Source organism: Phaenicophaeus curvirostris, chromosome 1, assembly GCF_032191515.1.
Source record: "Phaenicophaeus curvirostris isolate KB17595 chromosome 1, BPBGC_Pcur_1.0, whole genome shotgun sequence".
NCBI classification, from domain to species: Eukaryota; Metazoa; Chordata; class Aves; order Cuculiformes; family Cuculidae; genus Phaenicophaeus; species Phaenicophaeus curvirostris.
This window is the reverse complement of record NC_091392.1, coordinates 26,393,585-26,416,615: the sequence shown is the minus strand read 5'-3', so window position 1 is coordinate 26,416,615 and position 23,031 is coordinate 26,393,585. Positions and strand designations below refer to the sequence as shown.

General features: G+C 37.0%; 1 protein-coding gene across 4 annotated transcripts in view; it reads right to left on the bottom strand.

Moving 5' to 3' along the window:
- TFEC (transcription factor EC) overlaps positions 1-23,031 on the bottom strand; it is a 135,822-nt gene that overhangs the window by 64,285 nt on the left and 48,506 nt on the right. Inside the window, exon 1 of one of the 4 annotated variants that reach the window (XM_069851014.1) lies at positions 8,709-8,837. The exons of 2 other annotated variants lie outside the window; for them this stretch is intronic. In XM_069851014.1, coding sequence (XP_069707115.1) covers positions 8,709-8,735 — 27 coding nt within the window. In that variant the 5' untranslated portion in view covers positions 8,736-8,837. Of the gene's footprint in view, positions 1-3,494; positions 3,586-8,708; positions 8,838-23,031 lie in introns of those variants that run through there. One more of the 4 variants, XM_069851022.1, reaches the window with a different exon arrangement.

Below are 23,031 nucleotides of genomic sequence, written 5' to 3'. Positions count from 1 at the left end.
GTGGTGGAACTGGCTCAAAAACTGGCTCTGAAACTGGCTGCAAAACAGGCTGCCCTTTTTTTTTTTTTTTTTGAGGTTCTGATTATCTTGCAAAACTTGCAGCACTTCCTTTTTCAGATTAGACTGTGAAGTATGAGATGCCTCCTCTCATCCTTCCTTCTCCCCTTCCCAACCCTTAGGCTTTCAGCTGTTGCTTCACACTGACTTAACAAGGAAGTTCAGAGGAGCATTGAGAAATAAATAGTGTACCCTAGATTTAAATGGATCCATGATATATGGTAAAGAACTTTGTCTCAGGACAGCAAGGGTGTATTCCCATGCAGTGACTGAGAATCCCGGTCATTTTGGCCAATTCCTGTCACCTCTCTGTGTCATCTCTCTGCTACCCTTTTGCCTGCCTTCCCTAGATAAATGATAAATTATTCAAGGCAAGCCCTATATCTTGTGATGTATCTTTTACCTGATGGGATTCATCTTGCCTAAGTTAAGACACTTCAAAGTTAGACATATCTACCTGAGGTGATCCTCTTACTAGAGAGAAATCTCCAGGAGGTGATTTGTTTGACTGTCTGTAGACAGCAAACTGAGCACTGCACAGAGGTCTTCTAAGTTCTTTCCTTTTCTCTGTTTGTTATGAAGGCAACCTGGCATTAGTAATTCAGGCTAAGACGTCCAGCTTCTGGGCATGGACATAAAAGCAGATGAAATCTCTCTAATACAGCCTGTTCGGCCATTTAAACATTTAGTAGAACCCTAAGTAAAGTTTTATCTGAATATTGTTGGATTTGCTTTAGTTGAACAAATTTACTCTTCATTTCTAAGTCACAGTTCATTGAACACCCGAAAAGGGGAAAAAGTCTTTGCAGCACATCCAGTCACACAGGGAGGTGAAGCAGGAGATTCCAGTTATGCAAAGGGTTGGCAGCTGGATTGAACACTGTCTGGAGAAGAGAGGTTATGAAACATCATGCAAAACTGAGGAAAATGACAAGTATTTCCTACAACATGTGTAGCCTGAGACTTGAGAAGCAGCTTTACCTCAGCCTACACTTATTTTTTTCCTGAAAGAAACATCAAACCAATAGGTTTTGAACGCACCTATATAGTCTGCACCAGGATGAAAAGTTAATAGATCCCAACGGGTACCATTGCTTGATCAGCAAGGTTATTTTGTGCTTGCCCATGCCTGGTTTTGCAAGCACTTCTTTACTGAGCTGTGGTATAATTATCACTTGCAGGAAAGAGTTTGTTCAGTTCCCAGCCTTGTGCTGACAAAAGCCTGCAGCCCTGCACTGCTTCCCCTGCTTTCACAACTCAGCAGAAACTGTCCCATCGGAACACAGCCAGTCTCAGGCAGATGTGACCACAGCACTGCCCAGCCCAGATTACCTATCATCTAGAAGGGCAACATACTGGTACAGTACCAAGAAGCCTCCAAAAGTAACAGAATGACCATGAAACAAATTCTGAGCTTTTGCCCACTTACTGCTTCAAGGTAGCTTTGCAGTAGTCCAGAGACACAACCCTCCTGCACCTCTGTGCAAAATGAATCCTCACAGAGATATTCTTTTTCTCTTTTGGTGCAGGGAAAAAACCTGCTAGGGAAAATTTAGTCCTGTGCACTATCAACACAACTCTGGAAAAGTGAGGCAATTTACAATGATGGATTAAAACACAACACACCAAGGCAAAGCACAACTCAAGGGCAACCTTGCCTTTTAGTGACCTGGTTTAGAAGCTTCTAATTTGTACCATCATTTCCTAAATACCTTTGCATTTACAATAGTGCATTTACTATTCATCCAACACAACCAGTTACCCTGGAGTAGGGTATGCAAGTGTGTCTCTAAGAAACAAGTATTATCCCCCAACACTACAGACCACATTTGTCTTCTTCCACTCAGCAGAGGTGTTGGATATCCTTGAGGTAGGGGAGCATTCAGAAGGTCAATAGGAAAAGAAAGGAAAGGCTTCAAATCTAACCTTGCTACCAGTTTGGTCTGGGTTTTTTTTTTTCCTGTTTCTTCCATACAAATACATGTTGATTCCAGAATATAAATTTTGGATTAAATTAGGGAGTTCTGTCCTGATTATGGTTGATTGCTCTGTATTAGATCTTGTTTCTCCACAACGACAACTAGCTTAACCCAGATGTCAAACTTTTAGAATGACCCAGAGAAGATGAAGTAACTAGAAGCAGTGATATAATATGGCTTGGGATAATTAAGTCTGGATTTTTTTAATTCATCTTGATTTAAGATTAGGCATTTAAATCAATACACAGTCCTGTCAGTGGCCACAATAATACTTGAATACCTTTGTGTGTAGCTCTCCAAAAGTCAATTGCTCCCCTTGGCATTGCAGGGAGCATATTCTACGATTCTATATTGTCTTTGATGTGTAATTACACATTCAGGATATTCTTGAGAAAGCCACAAAAGTGATTAAAGAATGCCAGTACTCACTGATTGTTTTGTAGACTGTGCCCTTAAATCACTTTCAGCCTTTTAAAATTCATCAGAATCTGAGAGATTTTTCTATGACTGATGAGGCAAAAGACCAAGTATGATCAAATTCTTTAGATACCAAATAGTAATTACAGGTTTGGGGGACAGAGGTGTATAGCTGTTTTTTCCCTTGCACCAGTTCTTTTTTATTTTCCTTTCCTTTGGGGACAAATTGTCTATATTCAAAATCAAGTTTCTATGGGTGGAGAGTTTAATTGTGAATTAATATAGCTGCCCATACATACATATACATGGACTAAATATCTGGACCTCCATGGGTGTTGAAGTCCCCATAGTTCTAAAAATTAATTCATAATTAAATAAAAAATGGACAAAGGGAAGGGATAAACTGCAAAACTGAAAACTGTGGTGTGAAGCAAATATTTGAACACAGTCTTACTCTGAATTTGTTGGCAGTGTTTCCACTGAGCTCAACAGAAGCTTTGTATAAATAAGCAGCAAAGAGCATGTACTGATTTATAGAGTAAAACAAATCTAATTTTATAAACCAGGGAAAAGAAATCTTCTTTTCTCCTCAGAAATCACTTTATTAAGTTAATGATCTAACTCAAACCCAGTTAGCTATGGTGCAATGCTATGGTTATTGAAGTAAAACAGTTTAATTTTAAAGTGGTCCAAATCCAGATGGTATTGAAAACATCTTTTTAAGCAAACAGTTCTGGCAACAGTCATACACTGAAAGTTCAATGACAGTTAAAATGCAAGCATTAAAATCAATTAATGACTACACAATTAAGTGCTGTTGTGCAGTTGCTGCTCTTGCACATCCCTGCCAGGAAGCAGGGTGCTGCCTGCCAGCCTGATATAAGTGCTCAGGCTATCCCAGGGGCTGACACCACTCCTGTGAGGCCCCTCACCCGCTCCAGCAGCCTTTGAACCCAGAATAGACCCTACCAGCTGATTGTCCTCACTACCAAGAAGCAGAACGATCCCTGGAGGCAGGTACCTGCCTGTTGCATTACTCACCCCAGACCCTTACCCATACCACGGGTGGCAGACATGACTGGCTGGCTGGTGGTTGGTAATGCTGAAGCAAGCAAGCACTCAGGAGTTTCACAGATCCTGCTTCCCTTCCCAGGAAGGGTGGGGACAAGGTTCACCTCTTAAGGAACTACTAGAAATTTGGTTCTTTATTTGACTTTCGATGACTGTCAAGGACAATTGCTCATGGCAAAGTTTCATAACACCACCTTCCCCTCACAAACAAAATGCGTTTTCTTGGCGTTGAGGTGGAAATTTCAGCTATTACTTTAAGAGCTTTAAAATTCTCAGAAAAACTGCCCCAAAAGCTATAGAATAATAATATTCCGTGTACCGAGACAAAATTAATACAAGATGAGATGACTCTTTCATCACAGCAGGGAGACTTGAGAAAAGAAAAAACCTGAATATGGATCAAGGTTTTGGGTATTTTAGAGGGCAACCCAGGTGTATGTGGTGTTGAAGACATGTTTATGTTGAGTTGAGATTAAAACGTTCTGTAATCAGGATAGTCTCTTGTAATGCAATGATTTCCTCCAAATAACTTGAAATCATGCTAAGTCCCCTAAGCTTTTTTTTTTTTTAAAGAAGTGCCTATATTCTAAAGCCTTGAGGGATGAAATTTTGTCTCTTTTAATCCCACTTTTTATAACTGCTGTAACTGCTATGGGCATATTTGAATCCTCAGACTCAAATACTTCCAAAGGTGGGAGTTAATCCCCAAGTCCTATTCTGGAAATACCCATTTCCCTCACACTGTATCATTTTCTGTATGATGTTAGAGTAAAGGATTTCTCTAACTCTCCATGACAGTCCAGAATTAGGATACACAAACAACGACAGATAAGCACAGTATTTCCCTGTTTTAAATATTCTTTAACTGCAAAACACTAAAGCGCTTTGGAAGGTCTCGTACTCATAGCCAGGTTTTTGGTGCATTGCGCAAAACCAAAAGCCAAGGGGGCTTTTGTGATAGCAAATCACAACTTTTAGTAACAATACTGAAAGGTGTTAATAGTGCCTCTGATCTCATCAAGCAAGCAAGAGGTCTAACATGGCAAAAAGTTATACAGGGCAAAACCATCAAACAGAGGTAAAACACTTGGATACTGTCCACCTTGGACACTAAAACAGAGATGTTTTCTCTTAAAGCTGCTGAAGATGCTGTAGGTATTCTCACAGCATTGCAAAACTTATGAAAAAAATAATCCTGGGACCTGCACTTGCCTTCACTTGATCTCTGCTCTAGAAAGGGACAGCCTAGCCTCCCATGGGACGCTTGAAAAATTGAGGTGAATTCAAAGCTCCACAAACAAGACAGTCTTCACAGAGTTTGTTTTGTTTTGTTTTGTTCTTTCATAAGCAATCTGTTTGGACCTCCATTCAGAGAACATTATGGACAATGATATAAAAACCATCATGGAGGAGATTGAGGGTGGGGGAGAAGGGCAAAGGGGGCAGAAGTGGAAGGCTTCTCCTTAGGGGTGAGAGGAGTGATGGATTAGACTCTTCTTTGTTGGCCAATGACATATTAGTAGATGCAAAATATAATAGGACATTCTCTTCCAGTGCCCCTTGTTGTTTCTGGCTTCCACCTCACTGATTTTCATTACTCAGGACTCTTTTTTTCAGCATCTCTGTGCCCTCCAGAATTTTTTCACTCTTTTCCTGAGATCTAGTGGTGATTCATTATTCTTTTGTTTTAGGAATGCACTTTGCAAGAAAATATAAACTTTATTGATAACAGAGGTCAGCCTCTTCCCCTTCCCATGCTATGAACATTTCCTTTTTTCACTGTTATGGAAGTAATTAAATTCAAATGTCATTATACCCATATTTCCTTGCTGCTTAAACTTTTCAGCTAAGAATCTGAAAAGGCTTTGTCCTGTACTTTGTACTGTCATCTTTGAGAGACTTGGTGATAAATTTAGTATATAGAAGAAAATCTAGAACACAAATCACACTCCTTGAATCTAATTAATGCCATCCTATGCTTTTAGCCTTCTGATACCCCAAAATTTCATTAAACGTGATTTTCTCCACAAAACCCATTTATCCCGTATTATACTAATAGCCCCAGTAACACATTATGCAGCGGATAATAGGCCACATGAAAGCATATCAACTGAAGACAAAAAAATCACATCTAAGAAGAGTCTGGATTTTGCTACATTTACAGCCTTTGAGATATTCAAGCTTACAAAATCAGATAAATTAGATCCTAGTTTAGAAAGCATCCGATTTTTAGTAGAAGACACCTAATTTTATGCTGAAAAGCCTGTTTTTCAGGGAACAGTGCTTTGAATGGAATCTCAGCACTTCCCTGATCACAGGACAGGGTGGATCCAGCCGCTGGATCCCTTCCTATGGGAGCACTAGGCAGAGAGACCTCTTTTCAAAGGTCAGCCTGACCTTCCGCAACCAAGACTTCCTTTGCAGCCTTCTTGCACTTTCTATTAGAAAGCAACACAAGGGGGTATATTCTAATTCTCGTCTGCTAAACATCCTTAAAAGCCTGGAGTTGTTTCCACTCTCACTAAAAGACAGGAACTGAGCACATTTGAGAGACAGGACTATCCCTCAGCTCCTCTTCCCCTACCTTTTCCATAAATGGTTAGTTCTGCTATCAAACCTAATCCATTTTCAGCATATTAGGGTAATTTTGATCATGAAGGATAGAAAGCATGAACTCCTTGTGTGTTTCTGTGAAACTTTCTGCAGGATAACCAAGGTCCTAACAACAGCCCAGGCACATTCAGCTCTGGGGTTGAGGAGGAGTGGGTGTCAGGGAAGGGGGGCAGCTGCTTGCAGAAGAGGGAGAGCAGGGAACAGCCTTCTGCAATTGTCAGTTCCAGGAGAGAGGAGAAAAGCAGGGTGGAAAGGGTGTCCCAATTCCACTAGCCTGCTTGGAATCCAGAGTGGTATCCAGCTGCTGCAGTCAGAATTCCTACCCTAAATAAAGACAGGCTTTCATTCCTAGTCACAGAAATGGGAGCTGTTAGATAAGCCCCACATCATAGGTGCATTTTGATACCCAAAGTGAGAACAGTGCTTTTCCCTGCAAGAGCAGCTGCTCTTTTATGGAGGTTGATAGGTGAGAAAATGAGAAAGTTTTACATTTCATTTAAAATTGAGCCACAGAGCTTTCTAAATCAATATTGCCGCCCTCAAATCTCAGACCAAAAAATACCTGTCAAAGGAAGAGAGTGACTGTTCTCATCATTCTAGCCATCAAAGTTATTTTGATCAAGTCTGTGTGTATTTTTAATAACGATTTTCCTTCTCCAAAGTCTTGTTATTCACTTGAAGGGAAAATTATACAAAAAAAGGAGCAACTTTCTGAAAAAGTGAGAACATCTGGGACAAGATCAACCAGTACTTTTTCCGCTTAGGACCTTGAACTGTATGTGTGACAGAAAGCACTGTGAGTATGGCTATTCACAATACTAATAGTATTAGCGCATTTATTTTAACAACTTGTAACACTGGCAAGACTAAAATAAATCAGTTTACTGGTTTTTTTACCATCTTTACCATTAATTATTGTGAACATAAGATATTTATGGCATCCATGTCTCAAAAGACTTTCTCAGTGCTATGCAAAGCCTCCATCAGAACTAGAATTTGAACTTAAAAGAACAATACTGGAGCTGTCTCAAGGTGTTTTATATATTGTCTAAATCATGCTGAGATTTACACAAGAAACCTCTACCAAAACCAGCTGGAATCAAGGAGAGGGGAAAGCAAACATTCTGACTAACACACTTGTCACACTAAGCTTGTAGCATTGTTCCCAGTGCTAAGTGGTGTCCTAGTACAAATATTTAAAATTTAAAAAATATTCTTAGAAGCATTACTTAGAATTTATCAAAAACAACTACTTAATTTAGAACATGTGTGAATAAAGTTTTTTCAAAACCAGAATACTTTTGTCCATGGCACATATAAAGTTAGAGATAAGGCATGTATTCTAATGGATGAATCTGCATGATAGAAGATAAGAACAAATAACTACACAGATCGGTGAGAACACTATTTCAAACAGTATGAGTGTATTTAAAGGGGGTGAGGCTGCAGGTCATGCATCATATTTGTAGTTGTAATTATACACTGGTAAATCATGCCTTAATTTGAATATTTCATGCATAATTGGTATTCTTAGAAACATTAACATCAAAACAAAATACTACAGATGTATCAGAAAATTTTTATGTAACTTTATTATTAATACAGATTAAACTCTATGATTCCACAATTGCAAAATATGTTCCTCTCAAAATTAAATTCTACATACATTTTGTTCAAGATAGTTCAGAAAACTGTGATATAATGGAGATCACATTTTGAACTGTAACACTTAGACAGCCAATAGCTGGGCCAGCAGCTACCTCCTAACAGACTTTTTAGAGGTAATAGGAAGTTTTTAGATTGTTGCCCATGAAAGCATGGAGCACAATTTGGTGACTAAGACTTTTATGATATTTTGTGTATTTGTTATGAACCCAAATTCAAAATAGCGTCCCTTAACTTAAAAATAATTTTACGCAAATTTCTGCTCATAAACATGCTTGTAAAATTTAAACTACTTCTCATGTTTCTCAAGTACTAAACCAAAAGGACAGTATTTAACCACAGTGTCATACAGTTTTTAACAATAAATGCAATTGTATTTAATGGGATGGTGAAAAAATAACAAACAACATATCCCATAGCCCGTAAAAGGGGAGAAACAATCGTGCCAAAATGAAATAGCGAGCAAAAATACACATCATTCACACATTGAAGATGACTGTTCTAATATTCTGCTGTTTCTTCTATTCGTTATGAAAAGTTATTGTAATTAATTAAATACCTCCTCAGCATCTAAATCAACATCTTAATATAACATTTACACCCAAAACAAAACAGAACAGTTGGAGATTCCATTTCTGATTTTGGCTAAAAAGTACTCAAACCCCCAAGTAAAATCTTGCAGATCAGGAAGATATTTTAATAGATAAATAATAATTAATTTTCCTTTCACTGCAATGCTGCCAAAATGGGGGAAAAAAATGCCTGCAGACTGCCTCCATTAATTTGCAGATAATGTCATGTACATGTGACACATGATGTCAAGAATTCTATTTCATTTCTTACAGCTGAAGGAACAGAATATAGATGATGTTGCTATAATAGGGTTTGAAGTGGAGTTATACGTACCTGCCCATACCAACTGTATTCCAGCATTGTAACCTCAGTGAACACCAAGTCTTAGAAAACTCAGAGCAAATTTGTGAATACCAACTGTTTCATGTAAGACAAAGCCTATGACTATGCTGCTACTTTCCCTTTCAAGGGAGTGTGCTACAGTCTACAACTTTTTACTTAACCACCAGCACTGCTACAATCATAGCTTTGTTGAAGTATTGTGCTCTTGCAGCTAAAACCTGTTGATAATGAACCTGAACCCATTATTTTGAGTCAATGAATTGAAAGAAATAGGGCAAAGAATGAAAGCCACAGGGCCAATTACCAGCATTCTTTGATGTATTACTTGCTAGCACCCACCAAATCACTTTGTGTCTTTGTCTTGATCCCCTCTGTTATTCATTAATTATTCTGGAAGGGTTAGAGTTCAGATAGCTAATTGCACAGACAGTCTTACTTGGTGGGGATTCTCCCTACACTGACACTTTCCCCAACTGTGCCCAGCCACCTTGTATTATGCCAATTAATCCAATTCTTGGCATTTTTGTACAGTTCTCCATGTTCTTTTAAAGCTTTGCGTAAAATGTTTTCACTCAGGCTTGTACAACAAAGACTGGTGAAGATTTATGAACTGGATAGATAATGTTTTACAATTGTCTTCTTCATTCTTTTTAGAGGTCACTGGCATTAGCAACCCTGTTTTCCCTCAACATGCTTGTCTCTTTACTTACAAGCATAGTATCTAGCACTTTTATTGCACATGAAGAAATGAGAATTTAGTATATTTCACTTTTCCACTCCTTGTCCCTACCCATTCTCCATTTTTGTCAGAAGGGATCTTTGTTGTGGTACATATCACATTATATCTTAAGAGACAATTTCTAGGAATATTCTTGTAGTTAACAAAAGGAAAATATCATATTTCTTTGTGGATATAAGTGCAAGGAATACTTCCTTGTCTAAAATTTCATAACAAAACAAACAAAAAAAAGGCATAAATTGTAAGCATGAGAACACAAAAAAAGGAAATAAAACCTTTCTGTTCTATGAGGTCAAAACCAAGGCTCCTCAAACTCAGTAACGATTCAAGGGCTTTCAATTCCAGAAAATGTGCACTGAGGATTCTCTTCAGTTTCATCTAAAATGGTAAATACGGTGTCTGTTTCCTTGGTTTGCCCACTAATTCCATGTTTGTGATTCTGCTGCCACAGATAACCACAATCCTGCTCCTATGACTCTATAAAATTAGGAATTTTGGACAACTTTGGGGGCGCAAACCAGAAATGGCACACTTAGGACAAATTCTACCCACAATAGGTATACCACACCTTTTAAGGACTTCTAATGTAGGCAATATCAGTAATTTTAGGTCCTCATAGTCACTGCCACAGGGCTGGGAGCTTTGAAATCAGTTGCTATACCTGAAAAGCTGGAAGCTAAGCTAAAGGAAAGAAGTAAAAATGGGCCCTCAGTGAGTACTCTGAGATTTAGTATGCACAGATAGAGTTCCTTTGAGAAAGTAGTCACTGAAGTAAACAGAAAACAGCAGACACAGGGAACATGCTGTAATTATTTTAAATCATAATATTAGGTACCTAAGTGATTATCTGACTATGTAATTACTGTTTTTTAGAGATACCAGTTAGTTTATAACATTGTCCTGCAGACATAAGAGTGCTTAGTAAAATATTACTCAAAGAATATCATTCTCAAATTACACTATGCGGATACTACAATGAGTTAAATGTGAATATTGAAGTCCGAGGTAGAGGGAAAAAAAAATAATTTGTAATAAATCTGTTTAAAAAAAATTAGCAGTGTTTTAGCACTTCAGGTGATCTGACTGCTAATTTCCATTTAGAGATAACAGAAATCCAATATCCTTCAAGCAACCAGGTCAAAAGAACAGCTCAATAATTGTCAGAGTCTTATATAAGAATCTGTAAAACACCCGGGAGCACAGGGTAGTGGAGAAAGATTAAAGAAAGAAAGTTTGTTTATAGATTTCATTTTTCTGCCACAAGAATCTAAATAAGCTTGGAATGGTGCCTCTTTCCCTATACAAAGCCCAAACAGAATGTTATTAATCACAGTTTTGTGAAAGAAGTTATACATTGCATATATATTCAGAACCACTCAAGCTCCATCTTCAGGTGAATGATGTGCAAAATATTTCTGTCAGTTTAAACAAAATACTATATCTGACCTCACTTCTTCGACTGACCTGTTGACTGGGCTAAAGTAAAATTCCTCATCCATTAATTCATGCTTTTTTAACATTCAAATTCAAACTTGCTTCATAACCTATCTTAGCATCAAAAATAAAAACAGACCTCTGTGAAGTACTTTATTTCTATATAGCTTGTCCAAGCATAAAATACGGATCTTTCAGTCTTGATGACTTAACTTTTTCCTCATTAAATAGACAAAACATAAGGTTTCAGTTTCATTAATATGCAATTCAGGTAAATCAGATATCAAGTTATTTTTCTTAAAAAAGAGTAATATTTTAATATCAGAAAATGAGGATAGTTTCTAGAAACAGGGGTTTGTTGTCTAAAGCAGAAGATTGCATTCAGAGAATGGTGCAGAGTTGAACTTGCAAAACTATAATGTTAAAAATTCAAAAGACTAAACTATTCCCAAAGAATTATTCCTTAAAAGAGATAGAGATCAATGCCAAATCTATAAATGACCAAAATCGATTTTGGAAAATCTAGCCTCCAATTGATAAAGCTAAATATATCACATAAGAGGGGAAGCCACCCTGTGTCGTGTCATCAGCAGCTTTGCTGAGGAACAACATTCACTGCATAGAGGAGGCCAGGAGGGGCCCTGGGCCTCTGGGATGTAACCTCAGAGAGCTGCACTAACCACTGCCCGGCATGTGGCTGCTTTCTCCCATTGTTTTTTCCTCTCATTTAAAAATGCCGCTAGCATGACTGCTTACATTACTGCTAAATTAAGGCAATATCACGCAACCCTCAGCTGTAGGGACACCTGACCATGCAGGCTGACACCCCACTCCCCTGACCCACATCACAGCATTTAAAGCAGGGGTGAAATAACCCACCTGGGGCAAGATAGTGAAGAATTTGCAGACTTCATGCACCAAATATTTTTTGTATATCAGTGTTCTAAGCTTCTCAATGTCGCTTTTCTCCACTGAAGGATCCAATAAGAAATACTTTGCACAGAGTCCTAGATTTTAAGGAAGATTTCCTTGTTACAGAAATCTTTTGAGGCTTTCCATAACCCCCAGCCCCAGTCCTTTAAGTAAGCCACAGAGCTGAGAACAGCTCTTTATCTCAGAGAACAGTTCTTTATTTTGAAAATAAATCCACCTATTTTTTCCATGTAGGAAAGTAAGACATTGCCAACAGCATTTAAACACATACAACTTAAGAATCTGCACTGTATGATTACTGCTACACTTTCCACTTCTTCCTGTATTGCTGTATTTGACATTGAGACTTCAGAAGTCTAAGATGTACTTTCTGTCAATAAAGCCCTTTCTAGCTGTAAGGCCCTTAAGGAAAAAGGTTCACTATGTCAGTATAATGCTTTGCACACTGGGGCACTGATTTGGTTGAAGAAACCAGTATTATCCAATAACTTCTATCTACAAGATTTTTCAGTCACGGCTGAGGCCTCTGAAAGTGTTCTGGTGCTTAGGTCAATAGCAATGCCTCACAACTTCCACAAGAACAGTCCTCACATCTTTTAGAAGTCCCATCTCACGTGTAATAGCTAAGTTTGGAAGTCTTCTATACTCCTTTCTCTATAAATAAAGCAGTATGAGACATATATGATTTCCTCCCTGAGTAATCAGGAAAAATAGAAATTCGTATGTGAATAGCCTTATTACAGCTTATAGATTAATATATAACTCTTAAATCAGAACACTTTATTAAAGGGACTCCAGGAACCATAACATAAGCTGAACTTGCGCTCAATATGGAATACAGCAGAGAACAGAAACAGGGGTTGATTCCCTATAAGAACAATTGCTTTGAACATGAAGAAAAGTGCGTAGTGTAACAAAATTGCTCAGAAAAAAACTGCAAGTTATTCTCAGCTAGATTCTTAACTGTACGTAAGTTATGTTGCCCTGGTGGACTTAAGTCTGAGTATCTGAACTGTGCATGAACTGAGCATCATTAGGCTAAAACCAGTTGTTTTCCCAAAGTGGTAACGAAGTAAATATCTTCTCAGTAATACAATAAATAAGATACATTAAGGATTATATTAAACTTCCTCTTAAATGAATTTAAAATGCTGCAGTCTAAATCTAGCTGTCTGCTAAATACAGTGGCAATATTATATGATTCTGAAACTAGTCACATTAATGCATCTTTCTGAAAGAGCTAACATGCATGATGAACTTAAGAGCTGCGAAGAAAGCCAGTAAACTCAATGGTTTCATACGGCCACAACAGCAGCAAGGAAACTGCATAAGAGACCACTTTCATCCTCCAACTGTCGAAGAAATAAGTACAGAAAAAAATAATTGGTAGCGTAGTCCAGGGTAACTACATGAATGTTGTTGACTCATCAGAGAGATTTAGGTATTGCTGTTGAATGCATAAAATTATATATTCACCTGTTTTCTGCATAATTTGATACTTATTAATTAACTGAAGTCACGGACACTACATTTCTGTTATGTAGGCATTTCTGAGAAACTCAGCCTAATGTGTCTTAACTAAGCATCTGATCAATGAACATCTGATCTAGAGGTTTTATTTTGAATGCCTGTCTTCTGCAAGAATAACCAGTGGGTCAATACTATCCACTAGCTTTCCTTTTTTAAGTAGAAGTACGAATGTAGCAAATACTGTATCACAACCACCCTAACAGCAATCATGTTATTTGTTTGTTTGACTACCCAGTGCTATGTATGAAGGAATCTTTATTTCTGTAGTGAAACTGTTGCTGATCCATTAGGAATAGCCAGATATTAGATGCTTATGTAGCAGAAATTTGGCGACCCTAAATGGCTGCTCATATGCATATTTATGATGTCTTATACAATGGAGTGACAATGGGCCACTCCTCACAGCTTTTTATTCTTAGGTATTCTTACACACATTCACACATATATAGAGAAGATATTTTAAGCAGACATCAATATGCATGGAGGGGGTGATACATTTATATTTATATAGTAAGTATTACCAAACAATAAAGATAAAAAGTCATTGTCAAGATGCTACCTCTTCTAGTAGATTTTGTCAACTTTTGTGAATAAAGTTCAGTTTAGCCTCATTTCTTCCCAATCCATGTTCCAGACAAATGTTTTAATATTGTTTGTTTTAATCAATGGGCATAATGCAGAGAAAGAGGTTTCTATCTGCAGCGGATCATCACATTTTTAGAAGCAGTATGCTGTTTTTACAAGTGGGGCCCATTAGCTAAAGCACAGCAGTGAGGGAATCACTTCTGAAATGTCATCAGCACTTCTTTTGCTGGGAAGTGTGCTTAAAATAGCCTTGTACACATGGAGGCCTGACTTGGTATAAAGATTTCAAGTAAGAGGGCAGAAAAGTTTTGTGGATTTGTTTGTAGTTTTTTCCTTTTATGTATGTTCAATTTTATTCACACAGACACAGGGACTTAAAGAGATGGATTCCACTTAAATTTTATTATGTATGACCCAATAGAATACCTTCCACAGCATGTCATTTTAATAATTTTTTAAATACAAATCAGCAGAGTGTCTGATCAGAGCAAGTCTCTTGGATGTATTACTGGCTTGAATGCTTTCAAAATGCTTTCAGAGTTATTTTTCTTTTGAACACAGAATGATTATTCTTGTAACCCTAAAAGTGCTCTTTTGTAGACTGAATTTAAAGCTCAATAGAGTCAAATTGTTTTCAGTGCACTTTGGAATAGGCCCTAAGTCTTTCAGTTTGCAGATGGAAAGAACATTTGTCTTATTGCAGAACTTTTGTAGAAAACTTTTTACATTGTGAATGTTCCAGTTAATTAACACACAGCATCTAACATTAAATGCTTTGTATTAGATACTGAAAAACATTGCATTTACCAGTTCATCTTGTCCTGCTTCTATCACTGGTCAACACCAAAGGAGCAGAAGGCTGAAAGATGAACATACTGTAGGGCAGGTCATAAGGTTCTCCCTATCAGTATCCTACAATATGAACTTCAGTATTCCATAGCCATTTGTGGAGCAGTATTTGCTGTAATAGGTGCTGATCCTGCTGTGAAAGAATGAAATACATATTACTGACTTGAAGGGAAGAAAAGACTCCATGATTCACTTGGATGTAAGAGAAGTGGACTGAGTCTCTGGAGGAAGATCATCTGGGTTGTAAGAAGAATGTCTCAGTGGTTGCCTGCTACACAAAGACTTTAAAGAGTCTGGTGCAATTTCCTACCTGAACATGGGTCCCCAGATAATTTTGAGCATTCCTCACAAGTGACATTCATCTCTAAGAGATAGTTTTTCTGGTCTAAGTTAAGAAAAAGTCTGTCTTTTGGATAATAGCAAGAAAAAGGACCTCTAGAAAGTGAATCAATTTCAGGTGCCTCTGAGAGACTTTATATAAAGGCAGGAATTTTTTATTATTTTTTTTTTAAATTTTTATTCCTCTGGAGGTGCTTATCTCTTACCATTCATCACAGAGGGAAAGTTGGACAACTAACTTTAATTAGACACCTACTATTTACATGAATAAAAAGCTGGGTCCATCTAGGTCTTTGTGGAAGCTAAGCCTTATGCTATCAGGAGATGAATTTGGGTCTCTGCATCTTAAATTTTCACCTGTAAAATGCAACACCTTCCTTACAGCAAGGATGAGGGGGGTGAAAATGTAAAATTTGTATGATGTTGTCAAGATATCAGTGGGGCCATAAAATTGCTTAACATAAATAGATAGAAAAGGATGCTGGAGGCAATGAGCCTCAACCGACAAAAGGTATGAAGTAAATGTTTGTATTCTAATGTTGTTGGCATTTTTACAAACTAAAGAAAAATTGTAGAGGCAGTACTAATTTTGGAGTTTGAATGAACAGGGTGATACTTCAAGCACTCTGTATGAACTATTAATATTATCATGCAAGCCACAAAATGTGCAATTGTAGCACAAAACAGATGACATTACTTATTTGCATTTGGTTCCACTGAAGTTTTCGAGGCAAAATTTTCAAGGTATTTTTCAAGGCAAAATTCTCACTAAGTCTGTTAGAGGTTGTTGTAGCAACATTCAATTATTTTTCATTCTCTCTGTGTTAGATATCACAGCTTATCTCAAGACCTAATGCGCCCTATTTTTAATTATCCATACCCTTTGAGCTGTAAATGTAATTTGCCTTTTTCCATATTAAAAAAAAAAGCAGGATAAGCAGGATGCCATTCAATTATCTATGGTTTAGATATGAAGAAAATGGGGAGTCTATTCTTTAGAAATGTGTCCAAGATATGTAGCAGCACTAATGAAAGCTGCAAGCTTATATTTATTGTGATCTTATATAAGCTTATATTGTGATCCCAATTCTGGTTTAGTTTCATAATCTTTTGTCAAAAAGAAAAAAACAACCCAAAACCTAAATCTTCCTATTTTCTTTAGAGGCAATTCAGATCTGTTCTGCATAAGGAATTGTCTATGACTACAGTTGTATAAATGCACCTGACAAGTTACCATACCTGCATGGACCTCGGTTCTGGTCCAGCCTTGCAAGGTCTTTCAATGCAACAAGCTCAACAGAAATCAGTGCACAGAACAAGTGTTTAGAATCAAATATCTCACTCTGGAAATAGCTTTGCTATCATTTCCTGTTATATATTTTGGCCAAATTACTTGTATAGACTATTTTCAATGTTCACGTGATGGACAACAATTTCAATGGAAAAAATAAGCACTGATTATTACATTTTATCACATCCAATGTAAACTGAATGTTGGAGATAAAGTATTTCCAACTGTGTCCTTTTTGCTCTGCTGTTTTCAATGTTTTTCTCTCTATCTTATTTTTGCATCCCTTCTTTGCTTTCTTTCAATGTTTTGATCTATTTACTTATCTGGTTTAACTTCCAGCATTACTTTTTACAATATCTCCTTCTCTCAGGCACTTTTTTTTCCTAGTATTTGAGATATTTCAGCACAATAAAGTTCTGAGAAATATAGTTGTTACTCCTGTACTGTCAGAATGATTCCTGTGTTGTGGCTCTATCCAGTTAGACATCAAATCATTGATTATAGCAGTCCCAGGGGCATAATGATGAATATGCACTATGGTTATGATTAAAGCAAGAGCCTTTAATTCCCAATGGAAATAATCAGAATAACAGAGAACATAAAACTTACAGAAATTATTTGTTAGCTGATTTTCCAAATATTCTTTAATCAGGGGGTAACAATTGTTTCAAAAGGCATGAAATCAATGACCCTTCTTATTTTAATTTCTTTTCCATTTGAACAAATTAGCCATTTGTGTCTCATAAAAACTTAATTTAGGCAAACAAATATACTTGCTTAGGGATCTGAAATCAAAGGGGTTGTCTTTGTCCTGGGTGGTCTTTGTCTTTATTTTCAGTCATAAGCAATTAATCCACCATTGTGTGCATATCTTATGAGAAGTACTGCTTGAAAATCACAGTCATTTAAAAAGTACTCAAATCCAAAACATCATCCAAAATTGACACACTTCTATTTATCTGCAAAAGGCTAAATGGAAGATTTGAAACAAAATAGCTGCTGGGTTAGAGTCTTGTATTCTATATTAGCCTTGAGCAAAATTTTATGGTGCAGCTACTTAAACTACAGACAAAGTTTCTTAATGGGAATACTGAGAAACCTGTAGCTGTAACCAGTACTACTAGGCACCAGTAGAGTATTTCATTTACATCTCTTACAAAGCAATTTTTGTTAATCTTGATGCATGAATGAAAAATCTCATCCCATAGTCTCCAATTCACTACCCTCATAAACTCGTAAAAAGATCTTTTAAACACTGCTGTGATTTTCAAGTAGAAATAATAAAATGGCAAGAGTTAAATATTAATATTCGGTTCTTGCATTGTGCCTTTTTTGATACCAATTACAACTTGAACTTCACCTAACTCAAAAAGACTGTAGACTTCACTCAATTAGCACTAATAGGATTAAAACATAGCTTTGGAATTGAAGATTTAAATAGGAAAAAAAAACTTGGCAAATGTACACTACAAGTACCAAATTAATCTCAAAATAAATATGCTACCCTGGGTGAAATAAGCGGAATGTGGAATGCTAGAGGTGTGGGGCTTTTGCTTTCTTGACAACCTCTGCAGGTTGCATTGCTTTGAAAACTGTCATGGATGTAGAGTAACAGAAGTTTTTCTTCCTTATTTTCATGAATGCTAGAAAAAGTTGCTGCCATTCACAAGTATTCTCCTTTGAAAATCACCAAATCCATTTCTGTCTGTTACAGTTTTCTACATTACTAAATTTGCGTGGATCTCAGCTTTATGAAATCTAAGCAATCCCACAGATGCGATTTATTGCATTCAAATAGCTGTTTCCTTAGAAAGCATAAATATCCCTGCTTATAGGTGAAGAGTGTCATGGGAACAAAATCTACGTTTCTATGCTGCAGATCTTAACAGCAGGCAACTGAATTTGTGGAAGAGAATTCTTGTTACTTCACCCATGCTGAATCGTTTGTGGTTTACTTTGTATTTGCATTTGATGTACAATGGATCACTTAATCTTCACTGCCTTTGGAGAGTTTGCCTCTACAGTGTATGATACGATGCCCTAAACTGAAGATGCTTTATCTTTAAGGAAATTGGAATGTCCTAAAATTACCTGTTTAATCAAAAATTGCTTGACTTCAGTTATAAAGAGTTGATTGTATCCTTTTCTCAGAGGCAAATATGAAAGATTTGCATCATATTTGACTCAAGAAAACTCATATAGCAGGACATTTGAAGTGCAGCTAAAAAGATCCAGAACCACCTGAGAGTCAGGACACTCAGAAGTGAAACACTTAGCTTTTTTTCTTTCCTTCCAACTAGTGTACAAATCAAGCCCAAGACTGGCCACAAGTTTCTGTAGACAGTAACCATGTGCTGCTTCATTTCTGGAAAAATGTTCCTCCATGAATACTAGAGAAAGCCTAAATGACCCTTTTTGAAATAGTACACGAAGATGCTACAGTGGTTTGGAAATAAGCATTAATGGCAGCATATTTCCAATATCTATTATTAATATTATGATAGGTAAGAGCTCCACAAAAGAAAAGAAATATTAGTATTTTCATGGGTAAAACTCCTTACCCACAAGGGTTATTAGAGATTGTTTTGTATTCACGTTCTCTCATAAAAAACTTTCATGGCAGTGGGTATAACACCAGGCAGTATGAGTAAAGACGGTGTAGTCAAGACCACAACATGACAAAGATCAAAAAGGGTTTAGAAAAATTAGGGCTGGCAATAAAAGGAGCAGAAACACCATGTTGGAAATATAGAGAGATACTTCAACTCATATGGACTACCAAGTGCAGCACTCCAGAGTATCAAGAAAATAGTCTGTTTGGCTTGAGATCTTCAAGGAAGAAGTATTCAGTCTCTTGAACCACATTGGCTTCATTCTCTGTTGTTTTGCCATGCTGCAGATTATCACAGATGAATCACGACATCTTGACACTATTTCATTCATATTTCAATTTGAATTCAATACCTGTAGAGGCTATCTGGAGTTTCCATTCGTTTTAACTTTTTTGCCTCTTACTCTAATGAAAGAAGTCAACATAAAATTGATTTATCTATAAATTCCAAGGCGTCTGTGTGTTTCTATAGCAGACATTTTTATTGTCCTGCCTCTGAAAAAGTATTGCTTTCCCAAGTTTTGAAGTGCTGACCTCCACAAATCCTAGATCTTTGCTCAGAAAATAATGTCCAGAAGCTGATTCAATTATAATATAGCTTTAAATGAAACTCATCCTGCCTAGCAGTGCTCAAAGTGCAGCCAGGTCACTTAATTATACAGGATCATCTGACTTATGGTTAAAACATACTGAAATTTTTGGGGATGGTTTGAAATAGTTTTGAATGAATGCTTGAGACAAATTACCACCATTGCAAAACTAATAAATGGCAGCCAAGATAGCAAAATTCTCCTTCTACACACCTGGATCCCAACATAGTCCAGACGTCTTCATCACATCCAAAATAAAAAGCTCAGTATCTTCTTTCTAGAGCTTGATTTAAAATTTCCTCTTTATGAAAAAGAGACTCAACTAGTCACCTTCCCTGATCTATTCAGCTACAGAAATGACCAACACATGGAAAAGACAGGCTGTAGAAGTTGATCTAGACATATTTGGAACTGATAAATCCCACTTGGGTGAGGAGGGGAGAAGGTAAGGATGAACACACAACACAGACTCCAAACCTATAGAGGCAGTTGTCATTCTTTATGAAGATTAAGGGACTTGCAGCTCTGCATTCCTGTATTAATCCAAAGGCCATTGTACCAGCTGCCAGAGTACAGACTTCCAGACACTGCACTTGTGATCAGGGCCTTGAGCTAAGCAGACTCCCATTTCTCTGCTGGATTTTTTCTGGTTCTGTGATATTAACTTTATGTGGCAGATAAGCAACATTGATTACAAAGATCTTTAGAAAATATTTGAGAACAAAAAGAGCAATAAATGAGTTGAGTTCAAGAGGAGTCTCTCATGTGATGGCCAGTTTACTTGTATATTGAAAGAATATAACTATGTGAAAAATTTTCAAAATAAGAAAGGTCTTATAGTAAGAGATAAGAGTCAAGCTATTGGACAGCTTGCACATCTGATTTGCTTAAGGACATCAACACAAACTGCAGAGCAGAATAATGCATGAGGACACAGGGGTTTTCTAATTTTAATATATTAATGCAGTTGAAAAGAAAACAAATAATCCTGATTTTTCTAGAGAGGCAAGGGAACTATAAACGCTACAGGGACTTTGCCCCTAGCATCCAGTAATTTACATATTTTTTATAGAAGTCAGAGTTTGTTTGAAGTCACAAGAAGTAGACCAACTACTGTTAAAATGATTACTTTTCCCTCATTATGCCCAGGTCCAGTCTATGCCATCAGATTCTCACTTTTATGAGCAATATAAAATTCAGACATAATTTCCAGTTAAAACAATTTCTGTCAGGTCTTCGTAACAACCAACAACTCCTTCCCTTTTTTTTTTACTCAGTGACAATTCTGATATCCAAAGTGGCAACTAATTGCCCTGACAATTAAATGTTATTGCCACAGCACATCCTTTATACATTTGTCCTAATAAATGCCAGATGAAGCTCAAATGCTCACTTCAGCAGATGCTAATTTAAGCTGAATTCCACCAGCTATTCAGAGAGAGAATTTTTGCTTTAAATAAGATTAATCTCACAAATGAAGTGTGGGTTTCCTGCTTACAACAAAAACCATTGGTTATTTATTAGATCATTAACTTAACAAACACTTGAATAAGAATCACTAATATCATCTGTTGCGTAATTACTGATACAATGTATAATACTTAATATCTCAACAGCTGGGTCTCCTCAAAATTCAATTGCTGTTGCCCTTGTCATAGAGACTAGCATTGCTGTTTCAAAGCTCTTTTTTCCCTAGTGACCCTTCAGCTTGACTACTTCTTGCTTGGCTGCCATTTGTCAGTTCAGGAATAGTACAACTGTCAAGACAGGTATAGACTTATATCAGACTCCTAACCTGTAGGTTCCTAGCTTTCCACTGAAGTTGATAGGGAGCAGGTAATCCTGTTATGCTTTTAATCGTGAGCCAGTATTTCACAAAATGCCCATCAGCCTTACAAGTCTGGGGAGCTGATTCATTTTCCTTATTGCAGGTGACAAGAAATTGAGCTTCCTATCATTAACACTGGAAAAGCCTGCAACCCTTCAAGGTAGGACCAGCAGTGTTTGCACTATCATTCTCTACTTTAGAACTGCAAAAACTTTGTTAATTCCAGTTAAGACCTGTTAATATTTCCTATGGAAAAAAAATTAAAAACTGCTCATCCATTCTTGCAAATGGGTTCTACACCTATGTACACCAACAGTTTGGAAATATACACTGAACAGCACATGGCTGTCAAAGGAGAAATTTTATGGGACCCTCTCAAGATATAATTTTATTCATAAATCCGGTATGCTTGAAAATGCAGTGGGCACTCAGCCCAGTGCTTGTGGAAGAGCCCAGTTGATTGTCAGTGAATTCTTTACTGTTTGCAAAATACCAATTATCAACTGTCCCAGTACTTTGTAACTTCAAAACCTTGCTGAGAGGAGACTGCCAGGATATGTCCTCAACACACTTAAATGTACAAATATGGACAGACAGCTCACTGCTGCACTGAGAATACATGTGGAGAAATCAGGAGATCCTATGTTTAAAGCATGGCTATTTAACTTCTTAGTCCTGCCTTCCATGCTTCTTGGTCTCCTTCATTCAAAGAATCACAATACACTTTAGACAGAGCAATCCTAACAGTAGATACCTTCAAGTCCTTAAAAAATTGTTACCTGTGATTCTAATTTTGAGTAAAAAATTTTGATCCATCATTAATGCTTCCTTCAGTTGATGAAGGTGATGGACCTGCTGAACTTAATCTCTCAATAGAAGCAGCATCAGTGATTTCCATGCTACGGAATTATCGTGCAGAAGTAGGTCAACAGCTGTGCTCAGATGTGAAGAGGTGTGTGCAAAAATAGGCATAGCAAAAATAAAAAAGTCTAAAAAAATGATAAAAAATGATGAGGTATATGGAAGAAAGAATGGAGACTGTGGACTTTACACACTGTAAGGTTAAAAAGATGAAGTCTGTGAAGTCTGAAAAGGAGAAGAAAAGAAGAAATATTATAAAAGTCTACAAAATAATGAGTGAGCCCAAGGATCCTGCACAGATCTCTCTATTTATTTCCCACTTACCCATATCTTTTGGTCTTGATTCTGCTCATCCTCTTTCAAGATCTTCCAAATGTATTTTGCTCTCCTTCCCATTTCCTTTTTACCTCTTATTTCTGAGCCCCTTCACCTCATTTCATCCTCTCCTGTTCTATGTTCTTTCTCATGATATAACTATCAATACCAAATATAAAGATTTTATTGATATCAATAAATGTAGGTATCACATTAAAAATAATAACATTATAGTCCATAGAACTAAAAAGTAACATATTTCAAATGACTGCCATGAAACAATCTATGTGAATTCTGCAAATGCACAGACAGTTGTGCTGCCAGAAACTGCTTCAGCAAACAGTTCCAGGAGACTTAAAAAGCATACTAACCTCAATCACTTTACTTGTGGTAATTTTACATAAAATTA